The 17,561-nt window shown below is 42.6% G+C and overlaps 1 protein-coding gene across 1 annotated transcript in view; it reads right to left on the minus strand.

The window, feature by feature from the left end:
• LOC147458357 (uncharacterized) overlaps positions 1-7,548 on the minus strand; it is a 57,440-nt gene extending 49,892 nt beyond the window's left edge. Inside the window, exon 1 of the mRNA XM_086513013.1 lies at positions 7,525-7,548. Coding sequence (XP_086369139.1) covers positions 7,525-7,533 — 9 coding nt within the window. The 5' untranslated portion in view covers positions 7,534-7,548. The remainder of the gene's footprint in view (positions 1-7,524) is intronic.
• Between the last annotated feature and the right edge of the window lie 10,013 nt (positions 7,549-17,561).

Genomic DNA, 17,561 nt, shown 5'->3' on the forward strand with positions numbered 1-17,561 from the left:
AGCAGCTACGCAATTTTCAAAAATTTATTGTTGCTTCTGCTTCTTCTAGGGTTTAGGCCCCTCGGCCGGTAGCTCCATTCTTCAATAGGTCGACACGTCATCAGTTTGTTACAGTTGGAACCATACTTACTTGGTTGTGTGAGACTATATGGCCGAGATAGTGTATTTCCGTGAGAAAGAACTGTAACAGACTTGGACACTCCAAGTCAAGATTACCGCGACACGACAAGAATTTACTTCAAAACAATTCACAATTTGATTCAACACTAGCCCAATGGAGTTCCGTGCCTAGAGATATTGGCCCCAAAGACTGGCGCCCCTTTCGGTATTTCTTTTTGTATTAATCTGTTGCACAAAGTACATTGAGTGGTTGGGAATTAATCTCAAACTCTGCATCGAGATGCTCTGAGAAGTGAGAGACCAACTTCACTTAAAAAGTGTTAAGCCCCAAAAGTTGTACATCAAAAGCCTTTTAAAAATAAAGCAAAACATCTCTCTCTCTCTCTCTCTCTCTCTCTCTCTCTCTCTCTCTCTCTCTCTCTCTCTCTCTCTAGCACATTGCATAGTCAAAAAGCAGCCCAAAATCTGCCAGCAACCTTAGTTATTGGTTTCTTTCCAATGATTTTTGTTTTATTTTTAAGACCCTCTTTTTGAAGTTGCGAATGGTCGGACATTGTATAGTCAATGTGAACAGCAGTTTCACCCGCAGACGGGAAGTTGGTCAGCACTGGAACTCGTATAGTAAAAGGATGTCTATGCTCAGTTCAAGATCATGTAGGTCCCCCCGTCGCACTTAGCAAGTTGGTGGATACTAGGAAGTGAACTCAACAAAGGCACAGTGCCAAGGTGGAGTCACCAAAGGAAAGTACCCAATAGCTGGGCCACATAGCATTTTTGGATGCGGTGATAGATGGTCAGATGGGAGTCCAACGGAAGCATCCCCTAAAATTTAGGGAACTGTCATTTTCGACCATGAAATCTGTTCGTGTCATTACCTCCGGAATGACAAGGGGAACATTTTAGAACTCTACTGCAAAGTCAAATGGACAACCAGTCGGAAGAATTTGAAGCGGCAACCCCGAAACAGAAAATTACTTGTAAATGTGCCAAATGGCACCTTTTGGTGCACTTTCCTCTTGCAGCAAGAAGGGGAGTTCAATTTCTAGCTAGGAGAGCCTCATTTGCAAGCTTGTCACAGGTTAAGAGCTATCAACTGCAAGCTTTCCCTCTCATGTATAGTGTAGTTCAAGAAGTCATCTCCTGAACACCTTACACTGCTCTCTCTCCCCTACGTGCAGTAATGTGATGCCCCACAAGAGGGCTCTTCATTTGACTCATGTACAGCTATGTGGTCATATGCGTTTTTGTCGAGGCAAGAGCCTCTGTGAGCAGGAACAGGAGTAGCCAATTGCTGCTCCAAAAGCCGGCACCGGTGAGGGTGATAACCTCACCGTATAGGTGCGTTTTCAACACTGGTGAATTTGGACTGTTTTTCAGCCATATGGATGCCAGAACCATTGGGATATTGGAATTAGGGTTGTAGAGAAACACACACAGCTTGGAGAAGACAAAGGAATCTCAAGGCACACAATAGAGAGTGTATTACTTAGTGTGCAATGGAAAGATAGATAGCCCTAGAGTGATGGGAATGTATACAATGCACGGGGGGAAAACCTCCTAAAGAGGGAAAAAATGCCCCGGCGGTCCTAGTGTGTTCACACACATCACTACCACATATATATGGTAACAAATCTCCCCTGGAGTGATGAGGTGGACGAGAGCTGGCACATCAGTAAAGGGAAGTGTCATGGCCTGAGGACATGATCAATCCACAAAGGGGAGTAAGCCCAAAGCTTTGCGGAAAGCTTCGAGCTTCTCACGAGACAATGCCTTTGTGAAAAGATCTGCAAGGTTGTCTTGTGTTGGCACATAAGCCAAGTTGATCTTTCCTGCTGAGAGCCTCTCCCTGACATAGTGGTAATGCACCTCAATGTGATTTGTGCGAGCATGAAAAACTGGGTTCCTCGCAACTGCCAATGCGCTCTGACTGTCAGTGTAGATAGTGTTGGCAGTGTCCTGTCCAACACCCAAATCAATCATAAGGCGTCTGAGCCACACACACTCAACCATAGCTATGAAGACTGCCCTGTACTCAGCCTCACAACTCGAAGTGGCCACAGTAGGTTGCTTCTTGCTCAACCATGATATACATAAATTGCTAAGCATGAAACAAAAACCACTTGTGGACACTCGCGTGTCAAAACAAGCAGCCCAATCTAAGTCCAAAAAAGCATGTAAGTCTGGCGGCAATGATCCCCCCTTGGGATAAAACAAGTCAAGATGTAAAGTGCCACTAAGGTAGCGTAAAATCCTCTTGACAGCCTGCCAATGCTTTGACCTTGGGCTATGCATAAATCTGCTGACCTGTGAGACTGCAAACTGAATATCTGGCCTCGTGTTGCATACATAAATGAGGCATCCAATAGCAGTTTGGTAAAGAGTGACATCAACAAGATCACCAGCATCATGAAGACTCAATTTCAAACCTGTTTCCATGGGAGTGGCAATAGATTTGCAATCCTCAAGTCTAAACTTACATAGCAATATCTCTATGTAACTTTTCTGACACAAGGCAATACCACCATCACACTGCTTAAACTGTATACCCAAGTAATGATGCAATAGCCCCAAATCTTTCATCTTGAAAATAGCATTCAAATCAGCTTTAAATTCAGCAATATGTCTCTCATTTGATCCAGTGATCAACAAATCATCTACATAAAGAACCACAATGAGAAGTACATCACCCTCACGCTTTACATACAATGTGCTTTCTGTTGGACTGTTACAAAAGCTTTGTTTGACCAAATGAGTGTCAGCTTTCTCATACCAAGCACGAGGAGATTGCTTCAACCCATACAAAGCCTTGTTACATTTGCACACTTTGTCCTCTTGTCCTTTCTTAACAAAACCGTGAGGCTGCGTTACATAAACTTCCTCAAATATGTCACCATTCAAGAAAGCAGTAACAATGTCTGATTGATGTACATCCCAACCAAAATGAGTTGCCAATGCACATAGAAAACGCACAGTAGTCATACGACAAGTGGGAGCAAAAGTCTCTTAATAATCTATGCCTTTTTGCTGTGCATAACCCTTTGCAACAAGTCGAGCCTTATGGCAATTGATCTCACCATCCGGCTTGCGTTTCAACTTGTAAACCCATTTCGTACCAATGGCCTTTTTGCCAGGAGGCAAATCACATAAAGTCCATGTGTCATTTTCTATAAGTGCATCATATTCTGATTGCATGGCAACCATCCAATTTTTTGGATTATGTGCTTCATCAAAAGAGAGAGGTTCCTCAACATCATGTAAGCTAGACACAGCCAAAGCATAATAATCTGATGCATAAGATGCATGGCCAGAGCCTGAACGAGTACGACTAGACAAAGGTGCATCCAATTTATTGTTACGCAATATATGCACCAACCATTTTTGCATACCTCTAGCCTGCTCAATTTCAGCTCTTTTCTCATCAAGTATATCATGTACATCTGCATCAGTAATAACAGGCTGATCTGTAACATTTTCAGAAACCTCCATAGGCTGTACATTTGCCTCATTGGAATTTACATTCGAACTTCCACCACTGAAAAGAGGCACAAAGTATAATAAATGTCCTATGAGCTTACATTATTGTCTCTAGTACATGAGAGCAAGGGCTGAACAGAATCTTCCACAAACACTACATCCCGTGAAACCAGAATACGTTTTGTTTGCGGATGATACAACCTGTAACCTTTGCTTTAGCACTATAACCAACAAAAATACATTTGACAGCCTTATCATCCAATTTTCAGCGGTGTTTGTGGCACCAAAGCATATGCCAAACAGCCAAAAACACGCATGTGCTCAATAGAAGGCTTTCTATCATGCCATGCTTCATATGGAGTAATAGATTGCAAAGCTTTCGTAGGACACCTGTTTAGTACATAAGTGGCACACATGATGGCTTCAAGCCAAACAGAATGCGGCAAAGCTTGACTTTTGACTATACATCGTGCCATTTCCGTAAATGATCTGTTTTTCCTCTCAGCAACACCATTTTGCTGCGGTGTATAAGGCACTTATATTGGTGTTTTATCCCACGACTAGCCAGAAATGCATTGAATTCATGATACATATACTCCCCCCCTCGATCGGAACGGAGTGTGCCCATAGTACATTTCGAGACATTTTCAACTATAGCCAGAAATTGTTTGAAGCACATAAAAACTTCGGACTTCGCTTTAAGCGGAAATACCTATGCATGCCTAGAGTAGTCATCAATGAAAGTCACGAAGTAAAGGTAATTCCCCAAGGACGGAGTTTGCATGGGCCCACAAACATCACTATGCACAAGCTGCAACCTGCATGTGGCCCGGACTGAACCATCCTTTGGAAACTTGGAATGCTGCATCTTACCCAAAATACAGCCTTCACAAACATGTTTGACAGGTGCTTCAAGAGGCGGCAAAGAAGCAACCATATCAGATTTCTGCAAACGCAACAAACTGGCAAAATTCACATGACCAAAACGTGCATGCCAAAGTTTTGCATCTGAAATAGCCCTTGAATCTGCAACTGCATTTGCAAAATTTTGTCCACACTTGTCATACAAAGTGAGCTTATACAATCCACGGCACAAAAGGCCAGATGCAACAATTTCATCACCAAAACTGAGATCATAAACTGTACATCTATCATCCACAAATTTGACTACAAGTCCAAGTCTAGCAAGTGCGGATACAGACAAGAGATTCTTCTTGATCCCAGGTACATAAAGCGCATCAACAAGTGTGAAGGAACTGCCATTTGCAGCAGTAAGCACAATCTTTCCAACACCTTGAACTGGATAAGAGGCATTGTTGGCACAAGTGACTGAATTTCCATGAGGGACAGACTCGAGAGAGGTGAACAATTCACGATGTGAGGTAATGTGATTTGTAGCACCACTGTCGAAATACCACACATGTGAATCTGCAGCAACTGACATGCATGCATCATGGACAGCAGGATTGTAAGTGCACTCTGAACTAAAAGCCCATTCTACATCAATATCAGCATTACAGTCTCCTTTCACAGAAGACTCAACAATGGCTGCATTTGTAGTGGAACCAGCATTTGCAGTAAAACCACCCTGTTTCTTCTTAGCCTCTTTTGTCTTCAACTTAGGACACTGCTTTACAATAATGGCAACGCATCTTCTTTTTGTTCTTATCACCAGAATTTCCAGATGAAGTGCTGCCAGCAGAAGCATTGGGAACATAAGTTTTTCCACTCGCAGCAAAACCATAAGAAGTGGCTACATTGCTGTTACCACCCTTTCTTTGAGAAGCAATAAAAGCCTATTCAACTGCACACTGACTAGTCCTGTTTTTTCTGGAAAGTGACTCTTGCAACAGCAATGTGCATAATGTATCAAACTTGACAACTTTTGGATTTCCTTGGTCCATAAGTCTCCAAGTACTAGTAAAAGTCTGGTAAGAATCTGGTAAGGCATTAAGAATAGTCTGCACAAGGAGACTGTCTGAAATGACTTCACCTGCAGAAATAAGTTGCTCATTGATATCCTTGACACCAGCAAGAAAAGTGTCCATATCATCTTTCTCATGCATAATCTTCGACTCCAACTCTTTACGCAGCAAAGCAATTTTAGCCTCATTGCGGCTTGCATAAAGACCTGCTAGAATATCCCCAGCCTGTTTTGCAGATTTTGCTGAACGAATGTGAGGAACAATGGTGCGCTTCACAGACAATGCAATCAATGCATGAGCCTGCGCATCCTTTACATCCCAACGAGCTTGTTCTGCCGTAGGCAAAAAAACTCTTATAGCAGCAATCCTTGCAACAAGACCTGCAACATCCTCAACATCGCCTACATTCTCAAAACCAGGACGTACATCAATGCCGTACATAATATTCCATACGCCCTTTGACACAAGAACGTGTTGCATCATATAAGCCCACATAGGGTAATTGTCCCTATCCAACATGTCCTCAGCAGCAAACATCTTGAACACATCTGTGTTGTTGTCAGCCATGGTAAATGCTGCACCTGATGTGAAAACTACCCGAAAAGAGGAGAAACAGAGCGGGAACAACACGTGCTATATAGCGCAAACCGTAGAAGACTGTAAGGCACCTGTTATGCAAAAAACGGAACTGATAGAAATTCTGCACAAAATGACGAAATTGCCTATGCAAACCTATCTATAGTGGAAATGGAGGCCGAAATGAGTCTGAACCAGAAATCTGAGCAAACTATGCTCTACGAGCTCTCTCGAAATATTTGTCGACCTGCGAATGCTCGCCAAACCTCACTAAAATCGGAGAAAGTGAGTAGGCGTGTGCTGGAGCAGCTAGCGATTAAGTCCGAGAGGACGCAACCTGCTCTGATACCAATTGTTGGAATTAGGGTTGCATAGAAACACACAGAGCTTGGAGAAGACGAAGGAAGCTCAAGACACACAATAGAGAGTGTATTACTTAGTGTGCAATGGAAAGATAGATAACCCTAGAGTGATGGGCGTATATACAATGCACGGGAAAAAAACCTCCTAAAGAGGGAAAAAATGTCCCAACGGTCCTAGTGTGTTCACACACATCACTACACATGTATACGATAACATGGGAACAGTACCCCACTGTTAGAGGACAGTCCAGGGACTGTTTAGGGCTGAAAACAGGGCAAAAACTAGTAAATACAGCGTGCTGAATTTATTGTTTTGGGCCAGAAAATAGAGGATTTATATCAGTGGAAGTAAGTTCCAGGGGAATTAGTTTCGTGCAAGTTTTGGGACGGTTACGTTGCCAAAATTTTATCAAAACAGGTGATATCTAGCTGGATACAGGTAAAGAATTCCCAGGACTCTTCTTTATAATTTACCCTCTTAAAGAATAAAGAAATACCGAAAGGAGCCCTTCACAATGTTTAATGTCACCCATCATATGACACATCAAAATTGTTCGTTCTTGATGGCTTTTATCTGTTCCAATAATAATACATATCCTAACTTTAACAATCGAAGTGTACACATTTAAATATCCTAAGTTCATTTAATCGAATTTTACAATGAAAATAAGAAAATAGTCCATTTAGCAACAAAAAAACCAAGGTGTCAACCTCATTCAACACGCTTCCTGCCTTGCCCAATGCCTCATCTAGCGTCTCAAGATTGAGTATCACGCCGAGTATCTTAAAAACAAATAATGGATGCAATCTACACAAACTTTGACAATACAAACAAAGTTTCTGATGTTTTGCATGTGACGCGTGAATGCAATAATAGCATGTACATGAATATACACATATTGTATGTGAAGACATGTTGACCTATATAGTAATCTATAGAATGTTATCGTATGACAACACTACAGTTGCTACAATATGGTATGTTATGCATCAATAGTGCAATGCTTCGAATTTAATGTAGCACATGTACATTAGTATTTATTTTAATTAGTCTACAATGTCATCACCTGGCCCATCACAAATGTGGTCGACCCATCCTTCAAAGACACCTCAAAGCGCGCATGGTACTCGCACCCATGGTAGAGCTTTCGCTCAGACGCTCAGCATGCAACCTCGCACCTTGCAAAGAATAAAAAGCGATCAAAAGGAGCAATTTTATCAAACAAATCCATAATTTCAACCAAAAATATATATATACCTGGCACATGGACGCAAAAGTCCATACAATCTCGGTAAAAGGCTCCCAAAAGCCTCTTAAATTTTTTATTCTTCTTTTCCTCTGAGCTACAAAACTCCTTGTAGCGTTGAGCATCTCCTCGTGTATAAGGCTTTCTCTGTTCATAGAAACAAATATAAATCAAGTTTCAAAAACAAGCCACCATATGTAAGCTACAAGAAACCGCTGCTAGAAGACAGAGAACTTGCAAAACCAATTCAAATGCGAAATTCTCCCTATGACACTACGTCACAAGCACTAAAAAGCAACATCCTAAAAAGTTATTTTTCGACCATATCTATTTCAAGGTTTTGCTATACTCCAAAAATGTCCCAAACAAGGGATTGAAGGCATGTGACTGTAGTATGATCCAAATGTGAAATTATCTCAATAATGTTAGCAAAAGAATGTCTCTGAGACTCTCACTTTTTTAATATTTTCTTTCTGACAATACACAAAAGCATTGTGTGCGTGCTTCTCATTTCTGTGAGTTTGCAAAGCCTTCTTTCCATCCCAGCTAATGCTAGCACAGAAAAACATTAGCCATATGGTCACTTCTGTGCAAGCACACTTCTATGCAAGAACTGATATCGAAAGAGGACAAACACAAACAGCTTACTGTGGTGTATATTATGTGGAGAAATCGTGCTACAAACATTAGCTGATTGCAATTGATTATTGTACAAGTCTGCTATTGCAAACATTATAGCCTTTCCCTCAACGCCTATCTATACTGGCACCCTTGACTACCAACCTCATTACAGCATGAGGCTCTTGTCACTGTGTGAGTGCGCATGTGCGGAAGCGTGAGAGAGGAGAGAGAGAGAGAGAGACAGTAGACACACAACGCCAGAGATGGTGAAGAGGGGGAGATCTGTCACCAAGAGGTGTATTTTTCCTGTTGCCTTCTCTAAATGTGTACTACATATTTTTATTTATTTTATTTTGACTTGTTTTCCATGGAACCTTTGAAAAGGTGCAAGTCAACATTCAATGGCCAGTGTGAAACGTTGCGGCCGAGAACAGGTTTCTCACATCGGGAGTCTAGGTCGAGTAATCTGGGACTGGTTGGGGTCAGGCCAATTAGCACTGGATTCTGATGAATATGGAAGCCTATGCGAACCAAATGAAGTCTGGGCCACTCGAAAAGTCACAACTTTATAAGTGAGTGGGAACTAGGGAATTAACTCAAAGGGGCAAACTTGACACTTGGCAGTTGTAAAGCTATGTGCAGGACCCTCAGCTGGAGGGGGCACCCAAGAGAGAGAGGACTGATTTTTACTCTACAAGTGACCTACAGTGTGTGTGAGTAGTGGTGCAGGTCTACAGCTTTAATGAAAAGCTTGCCTTCTCCTCTGTCTCATGTAGCACGACGATTTGCTCTCGTGCATCTCTCCCATTTGGCATATATGGTAATGCCCCACTAGTTGGGCTACTCAGATAAATATGTACAGTTCTGGGGGTTTATGCACGTTTGCCAAGGCAAGAGCCTTCTAAACAAGAACCGGATTAGCTAATTGCTGATCCCCCACAGGTACGCACAGTTCCATTGCGGAAGATTACAAGTTTGGAGAGTTTTCTCGCGTGAAAACTCGTCCAATTCATAGGAGAACTGTTCCATTGCGTACGGTAGCCCTTGGGATGCACGTAGGCGTATTTGCTCCGCTAAAAACAATCCGAAACAGAGAATTACAGCCTGCTGTGTTTTTCTGCACGCTTAGGGTTTAGCACCTAAATTGCAAGGGAATGACCCATGAAAGCTTTAGGATGCATGTACATGCTTTTGAGCAGCCGACAATGAAAAACAAAGAAATACAGCACACTAAATTTCTGTGACCGCTAACCAAAAAGCTTCCACAGAGCGTGGGAATCCGTCCTCGACAAGTACTTTTGACCTACAAGGGTTTTTGCGCTGTTATGTTGCCGAAATCGGGTCGGAAACCTACGTTTTCAGCCCTCGCCAGGTTTGGACAGCTTTGTGAAAGCTTGTACTAAGTGTTCGGATCGTCTACTTTAAATTGAATAAAGAAATATCGAAAGGGGCGCCAGTCTTTGGGGCCTACAGGGTGTCGGTCTCATGTGTGCAGTGACATTCTAGTCATTGGACGCATCTGTGTTCTCGTTCCTTCTCAGTGCTCTGTGTAGAGTTAACAGGTAATTGAAATAGTATCGCCCTCTACTGGGTACAGGCCAGTTATATGGTTCCATCGACAGAACAGTCTCTTTTTCTTCAAAAAGTGCAGCGTGGATTGTTGTGGGTAAAAGCAACACAGAGCTTGTTGTTATGGCAGAGAAGAGAGACCAAGTACCTGAAGAGGGTTCTTCCTCAAATGGCACAGAGAAAGTTCCTTCTACTCTTCAAGAAGAGGACAAGTTTTTTAGAGCTCAACTGCGTTGCTGCATGGACATGTTTCAGCAGTTGGCTAGCAATTCAAGGATGCATGAGTTCTTACAGGCTCCTACACAAGAATTTCAGGCTCCGACACAATGTTTTCAACCTCCTACAAAGGGCATGACTGAGCCGTCACAAGAAAGGAGATTTCCAATGTGCAAAGGACGCATGATGCTCGAGGGAAATCCCATGTGGTTGAGAAATCAGCGGTGTCCAATGATCCAAAGAAACTTGCTTTAGCTAGATAGGAACTGTTTGTGAATGGTCAAAGGAGTGATGAACAAGCTATGCGTCAGACCCTTCCATTACCTATTACTTATCCTGGTTAATTTGGAGGTGGTTTAGTGTTTCTATGGCTCGACCTTCCACAGGTTATATGCCAAGGAATGTGTTCGAGACAATGCAAACAGGCATGGGTAACCCTATGTATGCGAACATGGGTATCCAGCCAGGTTTTCAGGGTGCCTATGGTCAATTTAGAGTGCCTCGAACACAATTTGATATGGCTGATTTTTTGCATCCATACGCCCAAAATGCAAGTATGACAGGTAAAACAGGTGTTGCGAGTGCTGGAATGGGCAATCGTGGAGCACGACTTTTGCAGGCACCTGTTTATGATAATGTGGTTCCTTTGAGTCAGCCAAAGGATTACAAGGAAGGTAGGCAGGGAGTGAAGTTTGAAACTTTCGGAGGAACTGAAGATCAACTGAAGGCTTTGACCTTCATACAGCAGTTTGATGCAGCTTATGCTAGAGGAAACTTCACAGAGTCTTTGAAGATACGCAAGGCTACCACTTTCTTGAAAGGGAATGCGCTTCAATGGTGGACCGCATTGTTGAACCAGGGTCAAGCCCCAACAACGTGGGTCCAGTTCAAACAGCTTTTTGCGCCTCCATGGCTGACAAACATTATTGAAGTGGATGTGATGACAGAATGGCACGAGTAGAATGCTAAACAGTGTGCGAATTTGGAAGAGTACAATAAAGAGTTTCGGGCCGCACTGTTGCTAGTCACCTCTTCCAGTTTGTGCCATTGTCAGAACAAATTGAGAAGAGCTGTTGCAGATTGCCCAAGAAAATCAAGGACTATTGCACAAAGACTATTGTCATGAATATGTTCGAGTTGATTGAGAATGCAAGAGTGGCCAACAATCTATCGAAGGGAGATTCCGATGGATTTAATAGCCAAAAGAAAGAGTCCCAAGGCAAACAGTTTTCAGCCAAGGGCACCGTTGCAGCAAAGCCTTTTGTGCCTCCCACAAAGAAGCCCTCCATTGAAGAAGCTGATACGTCCAAGAAGCATTCTAAATCTTTATCGGGGTGAGGACAAGGACAAATCTTCTTCAGAGCGAGGACAAGGACAAAAAAGACATTTTTCTGGCAAAACTTTTGAAGAAAGGAAAGCGCTTAGAGAGGCCAAGAAATGCTACATTTGTGAAGAGGAAGTACATTTTGCAAATAAATGCCCACAGAAGAAGTCATGGGATAAGGATGAAAAGTCAAACCATAAAGGGAAGAAACCAAAGCAGAGTGCAGGACTTGTCCGCGCTTTGGTTGGAGACCAGCCAAACATAGATGCCACAAAACTGTGCAGAGCTTGGGGCAAAGTTAGGGACCAGACAGTGCTGGTCTTCTTTGAAGAAAGGAAAGCGCTTAGAGAGGCCAAGAAATGCTACATTTGTGAAGAGGAAGTACATTTTGCAAATGAATGCCCATAGAAGAAGTCATGGGATAAGGATGAAAAGTCAAACCATAAAGGGAAGAAACCAAAGCAGAGTGCAAGACTTGTCCAAGATTTGGTTGGAGACCAGTCAAACATAGATGCCACGAAACTGTGCAGAGCTTGGGGCAAAGTTAGGGACCAGACAGTGCTGGTCTTCTTTGATCTAGGAGCCCGTGCAAATTTCATATCACCAAAATTGGCATCAAAGTTGGGCATTTGTGCAGAGGAGATGGGTATGATAGGGGAAGCAGGTTTGGCATGCCCAGGTCATACAAAGCCCGTTACTCCCATTTTGGGGAAGCTTCATCTACACATTCAGAGCTATGTGGATGTGGAAGAATTTCATATTATGCCACTTGAGACTGTGATGTGGTTGCATGCTATGGTAGATACTTACAACAAAAAGATTACCCTTGTACATAGAGGAAAGACTCATGTTCTTGATGTAAAGCTTAAAGGCGAGTCTGTTCTAGTTGTTTTTGCTTCTGCTATTTCATCTATAATAAAGAATCATCTTTCTGCGTACTGGATCTTTGCAAAAGAAGTACCTGAAGTTGTATCTAGTTTGTCTACCTTAGATAAAGACAGGTCAACTTTTTTGAGTGGTTTCAGTGATTGTTTTTCGGACTCTTTGACAGGGGAGTTACCTCCTGAGAGACCTGAGGATCATACCATAGATCTTGTGCCAGGTTCTAGTCCATCAAATAGACCACCGTACAGGGTTAGTGCAGCCCAGCAGAAAGAGATTATGAGTCGGGTCAACGATCTTTTAGAGAAGGGGCTGATTCAGCCCAATTCGTCCCCTTTTTGTTCACATGTACTCCTAGTACAAAAGAAGGATGGTTCATGGCGCATGTGGATTGACTAGCGTGCCTTGAACAAGAATACCATCAAGAACAGGTTCCACATACCAAGGATAGATGACATTCTTGATCGGCTCCAGGGAGCGTCATTGTTTACAAGGATAGACCTAAAGAGTGGGTACCATCAGATACGCATTAGGCCAGAAGATGTCCATAAGACTGCGTTCAGGACAACATTTGGTCTCTATGAGTTTCTTGTCATGCCATTTGGTCTCACAAATGCTCCTGCCACGTTTGATAGAATGATGGACAGAATTCTTATCACAAGACAGGCACCACATGCCAATAGAAAAGAACAGACTGAAAAGACTTTTAGCACTTCAATAAAAACACAACTGAGAGAGAGAGAGAGAGAGAGAGACGACACGCGACACGGAGTGGCAGAATTCCACCCCAGAGATTGGCTCCAAACCTTGGCGCCCCTTTCGGTATTTCTTTATATTACATCAACACAGTACAAGCCGGTACTCGAGACTCTGCACCTTCTCCAGGAAGCGTGTCAGAGAAAGAGCCCTAACCTCATATTTATAGGCCCTAGGCTCCAAAAGAAGTTTACAGTAAAAAGCCTTCAAACTTAAAAGCATCTGGTCCAAAAGCAAAGCCAAAAAGCTGGAAGCGTAAATCACAAAAATCCGTACAGCCTGCCACATCATCAACCAACGCAATTTTCGAAAACCTGCCACGTCAGTTTGTGTGTGTGTGTGCAGGTCCTGCTTTATTTTTAATCCCTTGGGCCCCATCAAACAGGGTCCCCATAAGTTGACGTCTTCTTCTGTGACTTGTTCTTCTTAGGGTTTCGACCCCTCGACCCACATCTGCAAGTTGGCTCCATTCTTTAGGCTTTGACACGTCAGCAGTTTGTTACATCTCCCCTTCTTAAAAGAGAGTAATCGTCCGCGATTACAGCATATCTGCAAAACAACTCAAGTTAGCTCAAAAATAATCAGTTTGCTCTTTTTATTAAGGAGTTAGCTTCTCCTTTCTGCTGTTTTGATCAAGGACTTCTCAACACATCAATTTGCGGTTCAATGCAACATGACGCCGAATTTGTCAGTTCGTTTGACGTATGTTATTTCCAAGGGGTTTCAATCAAGGTCTCAATCAAGTAGCAACTCTCTTCGATACCGCTCGAAGGTGAGGGTGTTATGAGTGTGTTTTTGTGGCCATAGAGACGGTATACTCAAGCTAGTCACCAGCAACTTTAAAAGATCTAATGATGCCTTTGACAATGATCTCACTTTCAAGAGCAATAGATTTGTTTTTTGCATTGAGCGTCCGCTTTTGAACTTCCATGAGCCCCATGCTTTGAGCAATAATGAGCAAAAAACAACTCTAACGATCAATCGATGTTGGGCCTCCAATAACCACTTCCCGCGTGCAAGGGATGCAATAGTCATCCATTAGAAACTAACATTTCTAGTCAAAAGATGCAACTTGAAGGATGTCAAGGTAGATTCCCTCCAAAAGATGCAAAAGCCAGTGCTTACGACAGAGGTACTAGTAGTTCTGTTAATGATGCAATTGCTTGCAAGAAATCTAGCCCTTTTTGGCATACAACCTATTGGATTGTCGCCACCACCATCGCATGCGGCCAACTCTTCTTCTCAAGTGCTAGCGGCCCTCCAATGCACAACAACCCTGCCAACCCCTCTGTCCAGACAACCCTCCTTCAATTTTTGCCGAGGTAATAATTCTTAGGCCATGGTCACGCAAGGCTTAGTTTCCACCTGAGCGCAACCATAAAGCTCCCCTGCAACCTCAAGTTGGCAGTGCTACGGATATTGGCAGCTTTCGTGTGACCACCCAAACGTTCAACGACTAAATTTATTAATATAAATTTCCTTAGTCGGCATAATTATCCATTACGGAAATTTCCATAGTCGGCATAATTATCCATAATTATGCCTCGTGTGGCCCTTATATGCTAAGCCAATAAGAGATGACTCATCTCTACAAGAAAACTGAGATAAGATGCAGCATCACGAGGAATGTATTTGCACAAGAGGGCGCTTGTTACCCAACATATGTGATATATTGAGTGTATAACAAAATAAAATAATTTTTGAATCTTGAGGTTGCAAAATAGTACAGTCAACAAAACAGTAGACAAATAGACAAACTCTGTACAATCATCTTGACGCTAAAATTGTTTCGCGTTCACACAATATATGGACAACAGTATGCCTTGCGCTATGTAATGTAAAGTCGTTGTTGGCAATAATTGCACTCGGCCTGTTCGGCATACTATAGCTGCTAAATGGAGTTTCTACCTCGACCACCTACTGCACAAAAGACCTTTGAAAAGATGTGAATAGATTTTCACTGCCCGCCATGTATTAGCTTTCCTTTGTGTTAATTTGTGTTGGCTACCAAACTGATGTCTGCCCATCTGAACTTGATTCGATAGCTCTGTGTATATGGACCTTTGCTCATAGGATCCGCCACCAAATCGTGGTTATTGGCAAGAAGGGAGCTCCGAAGCAGTAACTGCTGTGCGTTCAAATCCAGTACACCACCAACATTTCCTGCTTCGTATGCAACTGGTAAAGAGCAACGCTGCAGTATACTGTTGTTGCTAAATCTCTCTCTCTCTCTCTCTCTCTCTCTCTCTCTCTCTCTCGGAGACAAGCCTGCATGCTCAAAACTGCAATCTGCACAAAAAGCTCCGCTCCGATCACTGCCACCTACAGGAAGAAGCGTCAAACTGATCCGACCTGGTTCGAACCTGCTTCTGGAGAAGATTATGCGCATAGAGCAAAGACGTAGCGCAGGATGCTTTTATAATTAGCGCAGGGTGCTTTTGACGGCACTCTTCTCACGCCAGTGTTTTTAGCGCTTGCCGAGCCTTAGGGCGTTAGGCCACGTGGTCCAATCATGGCTTTTATTTCAACGTTTGAGATTGTTTGCGAATAAATTATTGACGGCAGGCAGTATAGAATCGATTCTGATGTCCTCAAGCCTAAGATCTTCATATGGAATTCAATGATCTTCTAATTATGAATTTCAAGAACTTGCAAAACAACGATCTTTCAGCTGGTACCTGCTCTCCTTTTGCGGAAGCAAGCCTTGGTCTTGAAAAGTTTGAGTACGTTCTCTCAATTCCTAGTTCCCATCAACATTTGATCAATGCATCTAGTTAATATAGTTTTGTGCGCTTCAAAGAAATATTTTTGTGATCATGTGCCTTTGTTGTATACTAGTGGATTTTGCTATGTAAACCTTGTTAATATTGCGTTTGATGATCCAGATATTTGGGGAATTCTCGCATGTGTGAGAACATTGATGTAGAATGTCTCTCTTCATTTATTTGAATGTGTGGGAAAATGTCTTCCTTAAGTTATTTGAATGTAGTTCAAGGTCATACTATTTTCATTAGCTTAGCATTGACCTCAGTACATTTTGAAGATGTCGACGGCTGGTAGAAGCTTGAGGGTGGGTGTACCCATTTGAAAGTTGTTTCCTTGTTGAAGGCTTGTTAAAGCCTCATAGAGTGGCACATTGGCATCCGCTCTTGCACCTACTTTCCTACATCTCTATGTAGCGTGTCGTGGGTAGGCACAAGAGAAACTATGCTCCTCCGTCGGGAAGGTTAATCTCTCAACGAGTGAGTGCTTGAGGGATATTATTTTCCCAAAGCCTTTTCCCTGTGGAGAGGGTGAAGAAGCTCTTGCCATGTATTGAGGCTTGTTAAAGCCTCATACAATGGCACATTGGCATCCGCTCTTGCACCTACTTTCCTACCTCTCTATGTAGCGTGTTGTGGGTAGGCACAAGAGAAACTATGCTCCTCCATCGGGAAGGTTAATCTCTCAACGAGTGAGTGCTTGAGGGATATTATTTTCCCAAAAGCCTTTTCCCTGCGGAGAGGGTGAAGAAGCTCTTGCCATGTATTGGAACATCAAAGAAGCAAATGTTGAACCTGATAAAGTTACATTCTTATACATCATATAGGCTTGTGGCAATAAAGGGTCTCCTATCATGGGCATGACAATACACAAAGTTTGGTGTCAATGTTGGGAACACGCTTTTGGCTGTGTCTGCCAAGTTTTGGAGTGTATTGGGGGATCTCCTTATCTATAACAGAATAGTGTCATGGAGTGTATTGATAGCAATCTTTAGACCACGATGATGGACTTCAAGCCATTGAGTATTTTGAAAGGATGTAGAGCTGGGGCATTTTGCCTAATGTGTTTACCTTTTTCTCAATGATCAAAGCGTGTGGAAGCTTGCAGGATGCGGTTCGTAGCTATCATGTACACAACAAGTTTACTTGATGAGCCTAATGTGCTCCTGAGCTTTCTCAGGAGTACATAAGACCACTTGGCATAATCTTAGCCGTTGCCCTGATGGTCCAAATTCTCCTGTGCTAATTACTTTTTGCGTGCATTACCCATAGCAAGAAAATCATGTGCTTTTTACTCGCAACGTTTTACTTGCAGAGTCTTCATAAACACCCTTCTCGAGAAGTCAAGAGCGATCTATGGCCCAACTTTCTCTCGTGTAGAAAACCCTACATCGTGTATGATGTACAATTTAAAGTTATCTCTACTTATCTTTAAGCTTAATCAATATCCTTTATCTTTTAAATTTATCTTGACTCCTGTTTTGTGTCTGATAGAGAGAATATATTTTCACAACAGTGGACGTTTTGACTGCACAATCAAGACTCCTGCTCGACAACATTGCAAAGTCTGTTATTTGTAGCCAATTTCCTATGTCTATATGTTTTCTTGGCGCAACACATAAATGCTACGAGGCAGAGCACGGCTTCCGTTTCTTATATTTTTTGGAGAGACCACAGTGCCAACTCTCCACCATACTTTTGTGTGGCACTTCTGCATGACGTGCACT

Source organism: Adiantum capillus-veneris, chromosome 5 (genome assembly GCF_014529385.1).
Source record: "Adiantum capillus-veneris isolate H3 chromosome 5, ASM1452938v2, whole genome shotgun sequence".
In the NCBI taxonomy this organism is placed as follows: Eukaryota; Viridiplantae; Streptophyta; class Polypodiopsida; order Polypodiales; family Pteridaceae; genus Adiantum; species Adiantum capillus-veneris.